The following is a 20638-nucleotide window of genomic DNA, read 5'->3' as shown; positions in this document are numbered from 1 at the left end:
CGGAGCCAGCCAGCGACGTATAACGGTAGCTTCTGGGCACGTTTCCGTTAGGCGTCGTTAGACGTCGGACGCAAAACACGCGTATGCAATATCAACTGTAGACATTGCGTACGCACGTTTTGCGTGCTTTGACAGCCATTTGACGCTGAAGTTGGTCATCAGTCTCACAGGAAAGCTGACAGGCGGGACAGCAAGCGACGAACATTCACCGCAAGATGCGGGTGCCATTTTGCATTTGAGTAGTGCGTAACGCATGCAATGGTCTTGCGTGTGTGAAAACTGTAAAGGGCAAACTGAAAAAAAATAATATATAAGTATCTGACTGGTAAATGTTACATCTAGCTTCAAATTATGTTCTGTACAAAACGAAACAATTCTTTTCTATATTATTCCACATAAGAAACCATGAACGAAAGGGTAGGACTACTTGCAGCAGCGGCGGCAGAGGCGCCCTTCGGTCCCGTAGCCTTCGCTACGTAGCCAGGACAATGTTGTCGGCGAATACAGCAGTGTATGCGAACAACATAGCGCTTCACGCTTGCTTCTACATGGCTAATATACGCTAGGTAGCTAGCCGAAGTCAGATTTAAATGCTAGCCATTTGTGTGCAGGCAGTGTAGGCCTAACCATCCTAACTCACTTAGTTTCAAAGAGAGACTTGCGTTGAGGCGAGTACGCGTGAGGCAAGGGTCTAATATAAGTTGCATAATGACCAGTTTTTCTTATGTCAGCTTCGCCGCAATACGGTGATACCTGTGAAGCGGTGAAGCAGACAAAAGTTATTGCGGTGAAGCATAGCAAGACTTGAAAGGGGCCAATGTCAAATGACATAATACGTGTTTCTTCATTATACACGTGCGCACGCGCCTTCTCCGATCACAGTACGAGCGCCGATACGTCTAATAATTGTACTGGAAGCCATTAAGAGCTCTTTCTGACGTTGCTGTGGTGATTTTAGCCCTTGTTTCGCCCACCTTGCGCGCGCCTGTATATGAAACCGCAATGGGGCCTAGTACGCACTCTAATTATACACGTGCGCGCCCGCGTCTATAATTACAGTGCGAGCACCGAGAGGTCTAGCTCAGCTGGCAGCCATTCAGAGCCGTTCCTAACGTTGCAGTGGCCTAGGAAAAACTGAGACAACTCGTTTCTTAGATATGAGACAAGCCGCAGGGCCTTCGTGTCTTGACTGCGTAATGCCACTGTTTTCAGAGAGCCATTGCTGCCTTTTTCATGACAAATTGTTTCGTATGTCACCGTCACTCACAGGTGGAACACGAGTGTGGCTCCATACCAATGGTGCTGGTGCAGAACAAGATTGATCTCATGGACCGGGCGACGGTGTCCAAGTAAGCATGCCCACGGGTCGTCTCTTTATTGCGGTAGAAATTATATCGACACTCGAAGGCGCATTTTCGCCGCCGCCGTGCTGTCACAAGTAAGTCCAAGTGGGAGGAGAATTCGCGACCCGCACGCGCCGTGTGTTGGTGGTCACGTGATCTCTTGCGGGTGCACGGGTGGGCCGAGAAGGCTTAATGACTTGATGCGCGCAGTCTTCGCACACGCCAATGCTGGAGTTCACCTGATTGAGCACTCGCTGTCCCACAGCCGGGATTGACGAGGAGCCCGGCTGTGGCTGCCTGCGTCACCCAGTACAGGCCCAACACGTCATCGTTGAGACTTAACGTATTGGTCGAGAATGTTTGGTTCCCAGTAGTTTTTTAATCCATGCGCCCTTGGTCGACCGCCCTGCCGTAGTTGTGCCTGCAGAGCGGGAACACTAAAACGTACCGCGTGCTCTGACGAGACGATCACGTGTCGGGCCGACTCGTCGGGCTTCAATCGTGATGCGCAATACAACCCACTAGTTCTTTCCTTCCTCAATAGCCTGCGCGGCCGAGCGCATACGCAACCAGCATGCCGTACGTTGGAAGTCTCGTCAGCTGCGGTTGCCAGGACGAGCATGCAAGGACTGAGCCGAGCAGGTCGGTGGCGTCATGCGGCGCCCTCTCCCCGCGCGCCCTGTGTCGTAGGTCACGTTATCCGAGTTTCGGAGTCGCGCGGCACAGTTGAAGTGGTGAAGCGAACGGTAGGCTCAAAACTTTCGTTGTGGGACGAGTACGCGAGTTACCCGCCGAGTGAAAGCCGTTCACGCTTTTCGTTAGACGCGTCGCACCACGCTTGCTTAGTTTTAGAGCGTATCTCTTGGCGTCCGTTGCTGCGGCGAGCGTCGGCGTCCCTCGTAACCGAGCTTACGAGAGCGCGATGAGGAAGGCGGATGAAAAAAAAATGTTTTAAAAAGGGCACTAAGAGGGATGTTAAGACTGCCAGCTGAAAGTAGTTTCGGTAAGCCGGAAAATACGCAGAAACGAAAGACAGGGGGAGGGGGGTGCCGCCTCGTAATTCCGCCACCAGTTCGCCACGACGTCATTGATTTTAATACTGCCTACTCGGGTATAGTTCCTTATTTAGCGGTAACGAAGGATTACGTTGCCTTCTAAGGAAACAAAAGACTCAGCCTAACAAGCTTCAGTAACTATTCCCGCTCCCGCGCCAAGACAGCCCAAAATACTCCTCTTATGTACTAGCGTTCACTCATAGGCCAGATTTCGCACACCTGTCACTCGTGATAAATATCGGCGTGATGATTACATGATCGCTGCAGCTGTATGTCGCGATAATAGTAGGCACTTACGTTTGGTGAATGCGGACTAGCTGGCCCCAGCGGTTGAATTCGCAAAACTTTTCGTTCTAAGTGATGTCGGTCACTGGACAGCCGCTTCCACTAATGATACGTCCAGCATCCGGATAGGCTGAAGTTTTGTTTTACGGACAATTATAGCGTGATAGCTTTTTGTGAATATGAGCCCTGATCTTGTCGTACGCGACAATACCCGTGTGACTTTAAGCATATGTAGAACAAGGCCTGAATGCTAGCTTTTTGCGTTAACCGTAGGGCAGTTTAAGTCCCGCTTACTCGCGACTGACAAGATTTCTCGTGAATCGCGAGTAGGTTCGTCTCGAACAGTTTTCTGAAAATGCGCCCGTTCTTTTGAGCAGGGAGGAGTCCGAGGAGCTTGCCAGGAGAATGCAACTTCGGCTCTACCGCACCTCAGTGAAGGAAGACTTCAACGTCAACGAAGGCAAGTTATGGCGGTCTTCTACTACACGCATTAGAACATGCGTGCACCATACATCCACTGCTTAACGTAGGCTGAGCTGTTCAACGCGCTTGTAGAGAAAGAAAGTGCAGCATTGCGTGTGAAGTTGCAACTTAGCGATCACCGTTGGCAACAACTTGAAAAGAGAAGAGACGTTTTTAATGTATTCTCAGTTCTTTTGAGTAACTGAGAGCTTCAGATGGGGGCCTGCTTTATGTTGATGGGGTGTCTTGCTTTATCCGGTCACCACGAGACCATGTTTGGAACGAGTGTTCGAACAGTCCCTGTGCTCTCATCGAACGACACAAACGTAGCGGCTGACAATTTTGGCGGGAAGCGATCGAAGAAGCGCGATTTGCATCATTAACCAGCATCACTAACCCTTTCCCTCGAAGCCATACAAAACAGAGCCGCCTGCTTTATTCTGTCTAATCATTCCCGTCACGCCAGCCTTAAACTTCATGAAGCAAACACTTAACTTACCAGATCTGTCATCACGTTGCAGTTGCAGTCGTATTTGCTTTGTCTACAAGATTTACCACTACAACGCACTAAAACGACAGCATTTGCTCCTCCTTCATACATTTAGTACTGAAGTGGTCGCATGCACAAAGTTGTTCCGTTGCCTTATCGTACGGACTTGTATTATGATTCTTTTACAGCGAAGCGGTTAGCCTCTAGTTGGTCGGGATCTTTCTCGGCGTCGTCCTCACGGGGGAAAAATACCTTCAGTGACAAGACAAAAAAAAAAAAAAGAAAAACATCCTCGGCGAGTGAAGCGAAAAGTGCATGCATTCTTTGGTATCATAAGCAAATAGCACACACCACAACATTCGTTTCAATAAAGAACAAGCACAAAACAAGCATACAAGCCTCATCATTGATGTTAAGGCGCTCCTGATGACAATGCGAAGCACGTAGCGCTCCCCGCATACGTTTCCCGATAAATACTGTTGCGCAAGCTACCGCGGCGACGGCAGCTTGCGATGTGTGGAGTGACGTCACTAGCCTTTCATATATAAAAAAACCAGACCAGCAACTGATTTCATTGTTTTTGCAGCACTGCTATGGGTAGGCAACGCATAGTTAGGACTCCCGAGGAGCACCGTGAATACGATAAGCCGCGAAGGGAAAAGAAACGGCAATACGACCAGCGGCGGCTTGCTGCCGCTGGCCGTATTGACAGTTGTAGTGGTGGCTTTGAACAGCTTCGTTTGAAATCCACTTTCGCACCGCCGCGATGGCAAGTAATTTTTTTTTGGCCTCGCACGTGGCATCGACTGGAACCACCTTCCTGCGGCCCTCGCTGCCATTCAGGACACATTAAGTCTCAATACAGTGATTTATTTACCACGCCAACTGTTAAATCTTGGATGTCATTGTTCTGCATTTTGTGTTCAGTTCTACTAATCCTTTCTGCAGTGTCTACGGGCCTAAAAAGTGTAAATAAATAAATAAATAAATAAATAAATAAATAAATAAATAAATAAATAAATAAATAAATAAATAAATAAATAAATAAATAAATAAACAAAAAGGCTAGGATGCTACCTTGTGATTAATGTCGTGGTTTCATGTGACCGTGGTTTCAGACTATAGGGCAGGTTCAGCCTAGGTGAAACGTTTGGACTGTCTACCTCATAGCGCCGGTAAACATTTTTTTTACACTGAGAGAAAATCATTACCCAATATTCTAGTCTTTTTCTGCATGTTCAACAGCGCCTGCAGTTTCTGTTTGGGAAGACATACGCATTTGGCGATGCAAGTGTATAGGAGAGCTAAAGTACGGTCGACAGACGTTTGCTGCTAGTGGTCTGCGTTATTTTTTTTTTAGCGGAGTACATGTACTCGCGAGACGACACAAGACTGGCCGTGCGCTCATTCGGATTATGTGCGTCCTGGCGTTGACTTGCATTACGCCACTTTTGCTGCGTTCGTATGAGTCGCACATGAGTGTTTGCATGTCTTCGATTCTGTTATCAGCCCGTCTTGATACCAGTTTAAACGGCGACACACTTTAAAGCGATTACAGTGCGTGACACGATGCCATTGTCAATACAAAGGGGTCTTCGCGGTAAAGAATGGGCGGAAGAGGGCTTTAGTACCCAGAGCACTGTTTAGACTTTTCCACGGTGGCCGTTGAAATCGGTGAAGGAGACTGCGAGACCCGAGCGCACTCTCCGGGCTCACGCCACTTGTCCACGTCACCGTCTTCCTCTTATGTTTAACAAGCATTACATAGGTAATTACATTACATTTCTGTTGTTCAATACCTGCTACGCAAATGTGTTTTTCCGAGCGTGAAAGAAGCCCGCGAATACACGCAAAATGCCTCGAGCGGCCAGTCACGTGGCAGTTCTGCGTGTGTTCGCGGGCTTCTTTCACGCACAGAAAAAACACCTTTTTGTAGCGCGTATTGAGCTACAGAAAGCTGTATCGGGAGATTTTCATATTGCTCTACAATTTCTTCATTGACACTTTTCATCTAGTTATAATATTGAGAAGTTGATTAATTAAGACCGGCAATTGTGCAGTTAGGCGGAATGCAAAACATAATCTGAGTATTTCCAAGTGACGGCAAACAACATTACCTTGGTTCTGTCCAGCTACGTTGCTTTTGCATGTATTAAAATCTGTGTGCTTGATAGTTGGGACACCCTGCTATATTTTGATGGCCCACCGCTTAGCCTGAAGTCACATTCGCTGCTCTTGGTGTTGTTTCATTTAGACTGTGAATGGCGATGAGGTGTGCGTGTGTGTGAGACAGCGTCTTGTCTTCTATGCAGTGTTCCGGTACCTGGCCGAGCGGTATTTAGACCAGATGAACAATCCCGTGGACGACTACGTCCGCGGACCCCACTCCAAAGGACTGCGTGAGTATATTAATGGCTACCGAGAATGCTTTCTGCGTAACATGCGGTTGTGCTATGTTAGTGCAAGCGCAGTTGTGTCCGTAAGAATTACCGCGTAGCGGGAGATTCTTTTTGTTATCAGTCACTCACACTTCTGGTCACGTGGTGTCATTTCTGAGCTGTGCCTTGCCATCTACAAATGCTGGGTGACCCTTTCACTCGCTGGCCTGGCACATTGAGCGGGTTGCAATACGCGCGCTCCGGGCACGGCTTACTTGTGCCTTTCGAACATGCATGCCTTTCCAACTGAACGCATTCAAACCTAATGCCGGGCGTTTTGCTTTGAGAATCCGAACAACCTGGCATCTAAGGTCGTCTTGTGTATCTTTAGACGTCGGCCGCTCGCGGAAAGGTGATTGATTTGGACCAGTTGAACGATGGGGCTATAGCACTTAGGACGGTGTCACAATGAAGCCGTTTGTGATGTTTAGTTCCTGCTTTCTTGAAAGGTTGCCTTTCATTTGTGGTCTTCGATGCACCTCGTTAACTTCTCGCCTTTCTGGTTTGCCAGATTGGATCAACTGACGCTTAATCGCAACAACGTGGACAAGGCACGTAGCATTCTATGTCTGTAGGTGTGCTTACACAACGTGGAAGAACAGCGTCGATCCCTTCGCGAAGCTCCCAATGCTGGGATGGTAGTAAGGCCGGCAGACGGAACAGTGTAGTGACAAGCTAATGAAAAGCCCATGACATACACGCGCTATGGAAATGATTTGTAGTGCGAAAACGTTGTCACTGTTAGTCAGTGTTGTCAGCGGAAGTATGCACTTTAATAAGTGACAGTGAATAGTTCGTAGTCTTACGCTGGTAGTCTGGCGGATGACGACGTTTTCTTTTGTGGGACTCAATGAATAACTCTATACGTTTTTGTACACTTTAAGATTGAGTTCAGCACACGAAGCAATGAGAGAATGAAGGGTGCCTTGTTTATCGACACAGAGTCCAGGAAGAGGTCGAGAAACTTGGCGACCAAATGCTGAGTGATTGAAAGTGTAAACAGACAACCTGGAGTCATCAAAAAGAAAATGAGAGAAAGAGAGACGGCATATTGGATGCAAAGGACGGAAACAAGAAAGTCCATGGAGATTTAGAGATACGGCAAGCAAGAAATCAGGAGAGATCATTCGTACAATATCAAAATGGCACTGTGCCTCGCTATTTGAGGCTCGACCTGTGTGCCTGAAGACAGACATATATACCGGACGAAATATTCGCAACAGAATGAGGCATGCGACTGCTGCGGCAAAAATGTGGAGATGACTCAGCACATTGTAACTTGGTAGTGTCAAAAGAGCGTGTTCGGAGGGCAATATGATATGAGAACATTCCCTCTTGTAAATCTTTAGAGTGTAGGCGTGCATTTGTTACTATTTTAGCACCTTCTTAACCGTGCTCAAATGCATGACAGATAGCGCACGACGTGAGCTGGTCTGCAGGCAGAGCTGTAAGCCTGTGAAAGACGGTTACATCCATTTTAATATGCATTACACTTTTCTGGGCGAACTTAGATGTGGTGCAATGCGTAGCAAGTCAATAAGACAGACTGGTCACACTTATAAGTGTGAATTGTTGGTACTTCATTTTTCGAAGGCGATCGTAATCTCAGGAGTACAGAAGAAGAAAAAGTGAAAAGTAACGTGAACAAGAGCGGTTTGAGTTAACAGCATTAGCCGCAGAATAACCGCATCTGCACGACTGCTAGAACGTTCGTTTTTCCCATACATGTCAGCTTGAGAGGGCACCTTGTGTTATACGAATGTGAGATCACTCCTGTTCCCGCTTTTGATTTCACATCTCGAAATGCGCGGTAAACTGGGCCACCAGACGACCAAGCTGCGCAGAAACGCCAAACGTTTGCGAGCATGTGAGAGCTCAGTGGAGATTGAAAACGTTTCCCCCTGTTTCTTCTTCTACAGCGAAAGCTGTATATGGCTAGGCGAAACGCAAAACCGTTCCTCCCATCTTTCGCTAAACGTCTCCATTGACTGTACCGTTAGTTACGTTGTTCTCTACGTCGCACCCAAGCGCGCGCGCCATTGGCAGCTCCGTTAGTGACGTCGTTCTCTGCGTCGTACCTGCTCCGCCCGCAACGCCGGCTCATGCGTTCGATATCTCGAGTTAGATCGGCGTCGTGGTTAGCAACATCCGCCCCCCATTAGCGCTTGCGTTCCACTTCACGATTTCAACGTGGACGTTTCGTCGCAGCCGAAGCCAAAGTACCGCTCGAGAAACTCCCGCCTAAAGAGGGCGTTGGCCCCAGCGAACGCGTACCCGCCATTGCGACGTTTACGCTGCTCTGCCTGCAGCGCCACCTCCTTGGCTCGCCGTTGTCGCATGCGTTCGATTTCTCGAGTTAGCTCGGCGTCGTGGCTAGCAGCATCCGCCCGCCATTGGCGCTTGCGTTCCACTAGAAACACAAACATGTAACCAATAATTGAGAAGCGCTTCAATACAGCGTCGGGATTAACCCACTGCTAAACACCGGGGCCGCACTGTTTAAGTTTCGCTGGTTAACCATCTGTACGGAGTGCTTGGACGGTGTTGTTTTTTTAGGGGCGAAGCTCCTTATAGCGGCACCCGTTCCGTCCCCGTAGTAGTAGTAGTAGTAGTAGTGTGTAACCAGTCTGAGAAAAATGAGAAAAAAATTCCGAAGTTGTGTCCGTAGCGCGGAATCGAACCAGGGACCCCTCGCTTCCGAGCGCGCGGCGTTAGCCCACTACGCCACGAAGCGGACATGGACAAACGCACCACGATGGCTATAAATACCCAACATTAACGAAAGGCCGCGTTTCTAGCGCGTTTCTAAAACGCGTTTGTGCTAGCGCGTTACGGCCCGTGTAAGAAGCTGGTGTAAGACGCTGTGGCCTCTCCACCTTACCTTCAACGCGTTTCGAACGCGCTGCCCAAAGCGGTGGCAAGTCAAGTTCAAGTCGAGGAGCGTTTATGAATACGGGGGGTATACTCTCTCAGCAGTCATGTGATGGCGTCGGCAAGCGCGGTGCACGTTCCGGCATGTGAAAATGGCTGCGTAAGACGCTGTGGCCGCTCCCCCTCACTAGAGAGTACTGCACGTTTCTAACGCGTTTGTGCTAGCGTCCCCTTAAGCGGGAGATCCGATGATTCCCTCCGGAGCTTCGCCCACTCATCATCATTCACCTCGTGGATCTGCTGTCATTTTTTTTTGAGGAAGAAACAGAAAAAAATGACAGCAGATCCACGAGGTGAATGATGATGAGTGGGCGAAGCTCCGGAGGGAATCATCGGATCTCCCGCTTAAGGGGACGCTAGCACAAACGCGTTAGAAACGTGCAGTACTCTCTAGTGAGGGGGAGCGGCCACAGCGTCTTACGCAGCCATTTTCACATGCCGGAACGTGCACCGCGCTTGCCGACGCCATCACATGACTGCTGAGAGAGTATACCCCCCGTATTCATAAACGCTCCTCGACTTGAACTTGACTTGCCACCGCTTTGGGCAGCGCGTTCGAAACGCGTTGAAGGTAAGGTGGAGAGGCCACAGCGTCTTACACCAGCTTCTTACACGGGCCGTAACGCGCTAGCACAAACGCGTTTTAGAAACGCGCTAGAAACGCGGCCTTTTGTTAATGTTGGATATTTATAGCCATCGTGGTGCGTTTTGTCCATGTCCGCTTCGTGGCGTAGTGGGCTAACGCCGCGCGCTCGGAAGCGAGGGGTCCCTGGTTCGATTCCGCGCTACGGACACAACTAAGGAATTTTTTTCTCATTTTTCTCAGACTGGTTACACACTACTACTACTACTACGACGGGGACGGAACGGGTGCCGCCATAAGGAGCTTCGCCCCTAAAAGGTTTAACTGCGAACCTCGGCTACACAGACCCACATTGAGCCGCGACGCGTATCCTTGCCCTCGGAAACGCAGATGCTTCAGCGCACGCGCATCGGCTCCTCTGTACAGAACGTTACGATCCTGACAGAACGTCTCCAAAGAGCGCGATGAATTACCGTAATGCGCAACCTTGACTGCGCATGCACAGACGGTACCGCGCGGGCTCGCAGCGCTCCTTGGAGAAATCAAACCTAAGATGATTGTAAATTTGGTACCAATCCATGTTTTTACAGGACAAGTGAAACGCGCACTTTCGCCTGTCCGTACTTAGAAATGCTGCTGTAAAATAGTGGCTCCTAGGAGATAGCGCGGCTCACTGAGCTAAGGAACCATATTATAATACAGTATCTATATTACATATAGCAAAAAAGCAATTTGAGCGCTACAGTAGTTATCGAAACAGACCGATCTGAATTAACATTTTTATCCTCTAGCGTGGACGCTGTGTTCGCTCTCTATTTCTTTTCCCTTTCCGCCTTACCTCCAGTGTGAAGTATCAAAGAGGACGCTCGTCCGGTGGAACCCCCTCAGTTGCAAGCAAAGCATGCATTGCTTCCTCCAAGGGATTTGGCGTTTCCCTTAGTTTCCTCACGGGATATATTTGTGGATATGTACAGACAACTTAGGCCACCGGAAATGGCCTAGATAGTCAACTCGCTGCTGGCGGCTGCGTGGCCCGGTAGGCAACTTGGGTGTATATGCCTCTGGGTATGTGTCCATTTTTCGCCGATCCACCGGAATGGGTGCTCCACTGTGAGGCAAAAGGGTACGAGGCCTTAAATATATTTAGATATGTGTCCTACTTCTCTGTGAATACACTCCTCATCAGCATTTTTTTCTCGCGACAAGCATCATACATTGTCTTCGTCCTTGTGACGCGGATACAAAGAGAGAGAGAGAACGGAGGAAGTAAAGGCAGGGAGGTTAACCAGGCTTAGTCTAGTTTGCTACCCTACACTTGGGGAGGGGGATGAGGGGGATGGGGAGTGAAAGAAAGAGAGAGAGAAGACACGAGTCTTGATCGCACTTTCACATAGACATGCAGCATGTCTATGTCTGGTACACAAGTCTGTCATCTTCAGGTACTGAAGAAGAGCTACGACGCGGATACAAGGAAGCGCTACAGCCTACGAGGCTGGTGTCATCCGCTACTGCTGCTACCTCGCCAACATAAACAGGCTTCACGTCATTTAACTTGCAACGTTGCGTTGGGTTTACGTGCTTTTTTTTTGGCCTTTCTTTGTATGTGTGCGTGTGTCTGCGCCGAAAATTACCCCCTCGCGTTGAGCTCATAGTCGCGTCATATTCGCGCAAATGTACGGCGTTACACACGCTTCGGTACTTAAAGGCGCACCAAAGGAAAATATTAAACCGAGTGAGATGGATAGATTATTCACCTAGAAGTCTATCATCGTTTTCTGTGTGACAATGTGTGACTTCGTTGCGGAAAAAATTGGGAATACGCTAAATTCCGTGAGCAGGCTTTCCCACACTGCTCACTTGCACTACCCAAGATGGCCGCGGTTCATCTAGTATCACTGCTAAACCTGAGACACGCGTTTTCAAAGATTGGATGGTGCGAGGCAGGGATAGGAGCAGGAATGACGCCAGCAGCTCGCATGTTTGCACCTTATAATTATTATTCTAACCCGAGATATGCCATCGTGGTTAGGCCAAACTTCATGTCTGGGGAAGTTTGCTTACGGAATTCCGCATAAATCGTATTGTCACTACGAAGTCCTGCTGCTGGCTACACAATTTGATTCGTCCGCGCTTAAACGGACGAGTTGACACCACACCAACTTGACCGCTGCTCTGCGTCAGTCCAATGCTGACTTCACGTGAGATACCGTGAGATACAGGTGGCACCACTCCAATTTTCCATCTTCATCATTGTTTCACTCAAGAATGCTGTGTTGTCGCTACGAATGACGTAGTCATTATCTGCGAAAGCATAATCTTTCGATATTGCTCGACCTAATATTTTCCTTTAGGGCCCGTGCCCTTTAAAGGAAATGGCAACTAGGATTGCGACATCTTCAATAGATTTGTTTCTTCTCCGTTTTGCAGACCCCGTGACCAACAACCTCCGCAACGGCCACCTGCTGAAACCCTCGCAGGCTCACAGGGACGCCAACACTATCAGCCTCCACCGGAGGCTCAGGCCGTCCAGGAAATCGCTGCGTCGCAGCTGCTCCTTACTCTGACACGAAGCTTTGGCTCGTAATCAGTCTTACCCAAATTTTAGCCGGAGCACGTGCATGTGCAGGTGGGAATAGGCCCAGACACCCGCGAGGATTCAATTTATTATGCCGTCCAGGGCCCGTTGTCATCGCTTCGAGCTGGCGAGGACGTGTGTCTCCGATGGCGGAGCACATCGAAGACTTCCTGGGTGGCTGCTGATGCCCCGAGCGTCGGTTTATTCTGAGCAGTTCTTATGTAACGGTCCTGGCAACCACACGATAGTTATAGGGCCCTCGACACACACATGAGTCGTTGGTACTTTGGCCTCGACGCTGTATTTTCTGGTTTGCACTCATCGCATTGAAAGCTTGGGTATGATTGTCTTTGTGAAACATGGACTTGCGAAGCCAGTGAGCTATTTTTTTTCGTAGGAAAGCATTTATTAGAATTCGAATGCTCCATTTGGATCCAGTATCCGTCCACGCGTGCTGATGTGCCTTAACTCACTCAGTGCTTGAATACTAATTGTTGTCCTCAGCGGTGGACGACACATTACAATGCCCGTGACATCGCATAGTAATGATGTCTCTGGAGTGCAGGAGCTGGTGTATTGTTAGAAACATCTGCCTCTATGGCATTCTCCGTGTATTATGTCGACGCCTTTGGGATAGTTTGCCGCTGCATGCTTTGGCACTGTAAGCGTCCAGTAAGATTAATAACATTACCGAATCTGCAACCAGTACAGTTGTTAACATTGTACAGTGACATTTTGGGATCCTTACATGGGGGCGTAGAACTGCCGATTAGCGTAACTTTAGTCGTCGCGTACGTAAGAGAATGAACAGAGGTGCTTCCATTGGGCTTCCATGTGGGTGACGACACCGAATTGTAGGTAACATATGAGATGTCATCAAGCAGGGTGCCCTAATAGTCCACTTTCTTGCGATTACGACATGTTCGGCAGCTTCCCCTATCGCAGAGAGTATAAAATGCTATTGAAAATATATCGTCGACAGTTTTCGTCGCTTCTGGATTGCACTGGCGTCGCTGAGAAGACGCACCGGGCCACCAGAGCCTTGCTTGGACGAACCGGGCAGTTTCAAATGTGCAAGAGGTTTGAGATGTTTGAGATCTCGAAGTTAAAACGAACATTTTCTGTCGGTGGCGCGTGGTACCACAAATCTGGTGCTCACATGCAACGCTAGACGTGTCTTGTTAGTTGGCTGCAGGTCAGTGGGTGTTAGGAGAACAGAACAATGCAGCATCAAAAATCTACACTCAGAATGGCTTAATCGGGTGGAGAGACAGTTCTGCTGCTTGTAAACTAACAGGGTGGTTTGACGCAGTGTGACGAGGGACAATAATGTGACCTTCACGGCCTTAAAGAAATAGCGTGCGCACCGTAATTATCCACCGGTTTCTTACTACGCGCTGCTTTCAATGATAATCTCCGGCCTAACTTTTTTTTTGAAGAGTTACCCTAGAGCTGTTGATCACCTTGCTTTTCAGCAGTACTCTTTGTACTGGGCAGCTTGTCGTGATTGCGGTTATTACGCCCAGAAGCTCGTACGAGCACGTCAGGTAGTGGGGGCAGCACTTTTGCCTCCACAGAATGTGATGACAGCTGCGTTGCACATCTGTGACGTCACGCTTTGTGGATTGTCCTCTTTCAGCGACTTTTATAGCAGGAAAAACGTCGGTCGGATTCGAGAGATATCCAGAAATCTATTAATGCTGGAAACACACACATTAACTACGCGTTTTATTGAGTCCTCAGGCACTGGCCTTCTCTTTAACAGCTGGGGCCGCTGTTTGGATGAGGTGAAGACGATTGTATTAGTGGGGTACTTTGAGTGTTAAACGCGCAACATGAGGAGCTACGCACTGCCTAAATCAGTGTTTCATAGTCCAGGTGGATCGAAGTGTTCTCAAGCGTTAGGCAATTTTCGCATGTGCAGAATGCTGAAAAAAAAAAAACAATGTTTGGATGAACCGGTGAGTTCAACGAAATCCATTTTTTATCGCATGTGTTTGTGTTTTTAACCGGGTGCTTTGTTATCCCGGTCATTTGTAAGCGGTCAACAAATAAAAGGCTATTAAATTGATTTGCTCAGCTGTCGTTTTGTTTCCCCGCATGAATGTATGCTGCTTTGTACTCTACGGCAAGAAATTATTAAATATGATCATAGGAGCGAAGGAAGGACTGTGCGATACGATGTGGTCCAGTTCCAGCGAACTCTAGATACGATGCTTAGAAATCCGGACCCCTGACTGCTTAGGCTTCTCTGGGTATTCACAAGGGGCGCTAAAATCTCCAACACTGCTAGTACAACGGTAATAGTTTCGGTAATAGTTACATACGGGCAAAATAACTTCATTATGAGTGATAATAAATGTCAATCATTTCCTTGTTGGAAAGGTATAAAAGGGCAATGAAAAGCGTTGGTTAGTGTCTGTTGAAGAAGAATGAATTTATTTTGGTTCATGGGCTACAAACCTAAGAAAACGGGAGTGAAAAGGTGGCACAACGCCTGCCCGTCCCTTAAGAAATACAAATAAATCAAACAATGCCAATTGGACATCTTGCAGTGATCACTCCTGCTGCAGCGTCAGATTTACGACTTAGTAGATTGTTGTGTACAAAATCAATGCAAAAGAAATAAATCAACAATATGTACTAACATACAAAGAAAACCTGAAAGTAAAACGCGAACATTGCAAGAAAAGAAATACGTAGACAGTCCAATAAAAAAAAATAGAACTTATATACAATGCGATGAACACGCTTCTTGGACCCCACAAAGCCCGTACAACATTTCACATCAAATAATATTGAGAAAGTTTGTTCACAAATATCTCTTGCCAAGGGGAGTATATTGGTACGAAGAAAACAGTGAAAATATAATTGAATAAAATTAATTAGTACGGTAAATAATTAGTAATTGATTTGCTGAACTATTCACAACTGAAAACACCTCCAGCATACCAAAAACGCTAGTTCGGGCTCTACATTCGGTTTCCAATGCTTAAACCAGAGTTCTTAGGCATAAAATTCAGTGTATCAAAATTGATACATTGGGCTTTGTGGGAAACGATGGGGAGTATAGTTTTTATGTGCAAGTTCAACACCTCCGCAGTGACAGTTGAACATCTGCGGTACTTTAAACTATAGTTTTTGAATATCACAATTCGTACGTGGTCTTTCAGGTTGGTAATTATGTATCTCGAACGTTGTGGGAACTGTGCACGGCTCTAGAATTATCTTCAAACTTTGTTTTGTCTTCGTTGAACAGAAAACTCATATTATTAGCTAGCTTCCTGTTATATGTTTGATGGATGTCCAACAACTGTCTCTGGAATTTTACCTAGAAGGTAAGTTTTCAACTGTTACAGCTGTTCATACTGGCTGTTTTTCGCTATGTAGGAAAATACAGAAAAAAAAGCATGAACAAATGAAAGGTGGTGAATTCACAACTGGTTTATTACAACTGGTTTTGGGCGCATTGTGCACGAAAGCGGTTTCGTGCAGAATGCGTCATGAAACTATAATCTGTCGGACTGTCTTGTATGAACATCAGCGATAATCACGTGTGCCTCTTTCATTTTTTTATTTTTACGCCTTTGTTTAAACATGACCCTTACCCTTTATGTATACGTGATTGGACACTAACCAAACAGTTACAAGTTTGCGCACCACTCGTTTATTCGTGCTTTCCTATCCTCGTAGTTTCGTACATATCTCAAAAAGAAAGTATGGAGAGGTACATATACAGGGCAAAATAACATCATCATGAGGTGATATTAAATGTCAGTCATATTTTTGCTGTGTTTTATTGTCGTTTATATCGCAGCAGCCATTTGTTTCACATGATCCGCGTGGAGCTTCATCGTATATCTGTCGGCTACGAAACTAAACTACGCTTCGCCAGACTACAGCTATGCTTTTGTGCGGAAGAGTTGAGCCGCCTTGAAGACACTCTTTAAGGAGAGGACATTGAAGACCCCACTGTCTTGGTGTCGCATGATGCATCAGGGAAAGTCTCGGCTCCTTTGTTGTGGGAAAACCAACAATTGTGATAAGAATAATCTGGAATCATGCCAGATCTAAGTTCGGGAAAGGAAGGGATGATGGGGCAAAAGCCAAGACTGCATCAAAGATGAAGACAGAAACAGTTTGCATGGGAAACGCCGGGAGTACCGTATTTTCCGCTGTATGACTCACAATTTTGTATAACATATGCCCCCCGTACCTATCGCTACTTTCGAAGAAAAAAAAATTGGCATTTAAGGCGCACCTGTATATAAGACGCAACTATTTTAATTCGGTTGGCATGCTCAAACGTGATTACGCACGCTTCTACACTCAGCGCAAAATGTCGTACTCGCCCCCATTTCAGGGCACGAAATTTTTACGAGCTCTAAATTTTAGCGGAATGAAAGTAGAACCAACACGTCTCTTAGGCGCAGGAAACCGACATTTTTTGCACCTCATTCGAGGTCATCGATGGCTTCATCTTTCAACACACCGTCAAAGAGTTCAACGACTTCGGCCGACACCATCGCTGGGTTACCGCCGCGGCCTGCTCGACGACTATTATAAGCATCTGGAAGCACGTCGCGTTGCTTCTGCCGCGCGGCATGGTCGGGCAGAACACGCCCATATCATAACAGTAACAACGATCACATAACGCCTGAAAATTTTGAGCACAGCGAACTATGCCAAAGGAAGAATCTTAATTTTAACTAACCTTCGTGAAGATAGAGATGTTTACAATATATGGGCACCCGCACACTCCCTCCTTCCCGGGAACGAAATAGCCCACAACCTGGCTCGAGAACTGACGGACCGAGCAGGTGACACGCAAATACTGGGAACGGAGAGGGACCGGATGACCAGCTTTACCGAGATCACCGAACACTATAAAATTGGGAAGGGCCCGTTTCCCCCCGGCACACTCCTCGCAAAGTGGACGGCAAGCGACGGCATGGCGCTTGTTACAAACAGATACATATCTGAACCCGGTGGCTTACCACCGTTACAATCCGGACCTTCACACCGATAGATGTCAAGACAGGGCGGACCTACAAAATATGGTTTGGGCTTGTCCTCGGACACTCACGCAGAATAAACCACGCAAGACCAGAGATCAGTGGGAGACCGCGCGGCTCAGCTCTGCGCCGGAAGACCAACTTAAGGCAATCCAGTAGGCCGAAGATGCCGCCAGGGTTCAAGGGCTCGAGGCGGTCATCTAGGTAGAGAGGCCTAATTCTCACAAATATACTGCACTAAAATAAAGTTTACTCCGCCTCCCCCTGTGCATGCACGTAGACAATGCGACCGCCTCCATGCAAAAAAAAAAAAGCTTTTGTTCGTTCAACTGAAACAAAGATAAAGGTACATGATCACATGCTGATTTGTTATGTCCATGTTGCACCCTTGATTTAGGACTCGATATTACCTCGATTTAGGCTTCATATCGACGCATTTGCGTGTGTGTGAAATTTAATGGCTTTCGTAGGCGTTCTTTACGATGTAATGCGAATTTTTGTGCATAATGGCATGACCAAAATGATTAGGCCATTTACACAAGATGCCGCATCTAGCACGAAGTAAAATATAAAAAGAAAAAGAGGGAGCGGCTTTTTTGTTTTTATTTCCTAGACAATTATGCATTGGAGAAAGATGACGCACATACGGTGAAGAAGAGGGGGCCCCGTGAAAGAAAAATTTATGCATACTCTTTATTTCCGCACACTTTTCGCTATCTGTCGCTAATAACACGAATGATTCACGGGAAGCTTGCGAACATTTCCTCGTAACGCTATCCTTGCTCTCTTAGAAAACCAAAGTTGGTATAAACGTCGCAATGTCGGAAATCTTGCATTCATGCACACATGTCGCTCTTTGAGGGACGGCGGTCCTCCTTTGTTCACACCGTGCTTCCACCGAGGCGATTAGCCACTCAGTCGTACAAGGCAGCACCACCGAACCTTCGTGGCATCACACCCTGCAGTTTATTTGAAAAAGTAAAGCAAGAAACTACGCCTCTGCAAGAAGCAAAACGAGACCTCCGAATTTTTTCTGAGAGCCTGGATGAAAGAAATTACCTGTATACTTTTCGGCATGATATACCTTCAGCGTACCGCTAATAACGTGAACTTTAATAAAATTTAAAGTGATTGTAAAACGCGCTGGCATCTAATTGCGTGCACGCATGCAAAGGTGGGCTATAGCCTATCGCATGTAAACCACCGCGGTTATTTAGAGTATGGCGGTGCGCCTTGTTGAGCCCGACTTCGCTGGTCGGATCCCGGCGAGCTCATTCCGATAGCGGCCGAATGTAAAAATGCTTGCGTACATTCCTTGGCAACACTTTAACGAGCCCCAGGTGAACATAAATTATCCGGGGCCCTCGACTATGGCGCCCCTCGCAACTCGCTGCGCAGTTTAGGGACGTTGCTTGCACTCGGATAAGTCGTCATAGCCGCTAGTATAACAGACTACAGTCTACTGCGGCGTTCTAACATGTCGTTGGTGTTGCCCCTGAATTAATCCATCGTTCGGGGTACCGTGAGTAGCTGGTAACGGCTTATCAGCCCTGCCTTCGAGCATTTTCGCGCCGGTGGAATGCCTGTAGCTCTTCCACGTGACGGTGGCGGCATCTGTCCTAACAGCTGAGAACCATGCATTCGCACAGGGTGGCTAGAATGGGGAGATGTGAAAAGCGTCCGCCGGAGCCTGGCCCCAAAACGTGCCGACGCCGCGTGGTGGCGCTGTCGGCAAGGATGACACGGCAACGAGAGATTAGTAAGAGGCGATTGGAAGAATGGTGCAAGAAAAGTAGGGAAACGACAAACAACGTACAAAAACAAAGTTCCCAATAGAGGGGTTCAGAAAGTTTGGTGATGGGAATAATTCGTGTTTTTTCCCCCTTTTTTGTTTTTTGATGACAGATAGGACATTAGGCAATATAACAACGAGCTTGGTGGCGCAACCCACCGCCCCGTTCCAAAGGGGACGCTCCTAGCATCCATTCATCCATACACCTTGCCGACAGGGAAGAGACAGGGAAATGAAACTTAGAGCATATTGGGCTTACAGTAAATAGGAGGTGGTGCGTGGAATCTGGAAAAGAGCAGTAGTCGCAGTGCTAACGTTCGATAATGCAGTTATGTGCTATAAATATAAATATGACCAGATCCATTACAGGCATAGGCAGCGGTATAAGGTAGGTAAAGAAGAGTAAAAAGATGTTTACAAGAGTGCTAGAAGGAAAAGCATTGATAGCATACCTGAGTAACTCAAGTAGGCTAGGTGACGATTTGCCCTCGCCCCGTTTCGAAGTGGATGCCAATAAATCATCATCATCTTCATCATCATCACACCAGCGGTTTTCTGCTGGTGGGATAGATGCTGCCACCGTCACGTGGTAGAGCTGTAGGCATGTCACCGGCGCAAAAAAGCTACGAGTGATAAAAACAAGGAACATTCCGTTTGGGTGGCGTGAAAGCAGGATGAGCCTTATCTATAAGTACAGAGGTGAGACAGATAAGACGAGCTCGTACAGGCCAGATACAGTAACGTAGGTTATACAGGGTGTTTCAGCGAACACTTTCAAAACTTTTTAATGTTGTCTGTGGCAGATAGCGCAATTCTAGTTCATGAGCTGGAATACTAGAAAAGGCGGACATTACAAATTGAACTGCCTAATCGAATAATTAACAAAAAGGCACTGTTAAAGCTTTCAACTAAGCGCCTTATCGACAATATTGCAGTTCACGAATTGTAGCCGTGGAGTTCGCAAGGCGGATTCACTTGGAACGAATGCTCAGGATGACACCAATTTCGAGATATTAATTCCCGTACTTTTCAGAGAAATGCATAGGCGCTCCAGCTAGTTTCTTAACAAGACCTAGTTTTATGCATTAAAGCACAGAAGTCAATTTTAATTAGATAAAAACTTGATTAGTGAATTTTTGTTAATTAGTCAATTATGCACTTGAACTGTGAAATTTATGTCCGCCTCTTCGAGTAGGCTAGCTCATGAACTAGAATTGTGCTATTTGCCACAGGCAACCTTTAAACATTTTTGGAAGTGTTCGCTGAAACGCCCGGTATATAGGGTGACCCAGCTAAGTTTAGCCGAGCTGTTCAACGAAAAAAAAGCTTGAGAAAACACAATGCAAGACGCGATTTTAATACTTTAATTTTAATACGACCGGACACCATAGGTCTAGGGAATAATTAACAAAAAGGCACTGTTAAAGCTTTCAACTAAGCGCCTTATCGACAATATTGCAGTTCACGAATTGTAGCCGTGGAGTTCGCAAGGCGGATTCACTTGGAACGAATGCTCAGGATGACACCAATTTCGAGATATTAATTCCCGTACTTTTCAGAGAAATGCATAGGCGCTCCAGCTAGTTTCTTAACAAGACCTAGTTTTATGCATTAAAGCACAGAAGTCAATTTTAATTAGATAAAAACTTGATTAGTGAATTTTTGTTAA

The 20638-nt window shown here is 47.0% G+C and overlaps 1 protein-coding gene across 1 annotated transcript in view; it reads left to right on the top strand.

The window, feature by feature from the left end:
- Nucleotides 1–14233, top strand: part of LOC119431100 (ras-related protein Rab-23) — a 93349-nt gene extending 79116 nt beyond the window's left edge. Inside the window, exons 3-6 of the mRNA XM_037698579.2 lie at nucleotides 1270–1349; nucleotides 3061–3143; nucleotides 5948–6034; nucleotides 12015–14233. Of these exons, the coding sequence (XP_037554507.1) occupies nucleotides 1270–1349; nucleotides 3061–3143; nucleotides 5948–6034; nucleotides 12015–12151 (387 nt within the window). The 3' untranslated portion in view covers nucleotides 12152–14233. The remainder of the gene's footprint in view (nucleotides 1–1269; nucleotides 1350–3060; nucleotides 3144–5947; nucleotides 6035–12014) is intronic.
- Nucleotides 14234–20638: the final 6405 nt, after the last annotated feature.

This window comes from Dermacentor silvarum, chromosome 10 (genome assembly GCF_013339745.2).
Source record: "Dermacentor silvarum isolate Dsil-2018 chromosome 10, BIME_Dsil_1.4, whole genome shotgun sequence".
Lineage (NCBI taxonomy): Eukaryota > Metazoa > Arthropoda > Arachnida > Ixodida > Ixodidae > Dermacentor > Dermacentor silvarum.
Note: the sequence above shows the minus strand (reverse complement) of the source record. Positions and strands in the feature narration are given on the sequence as shown.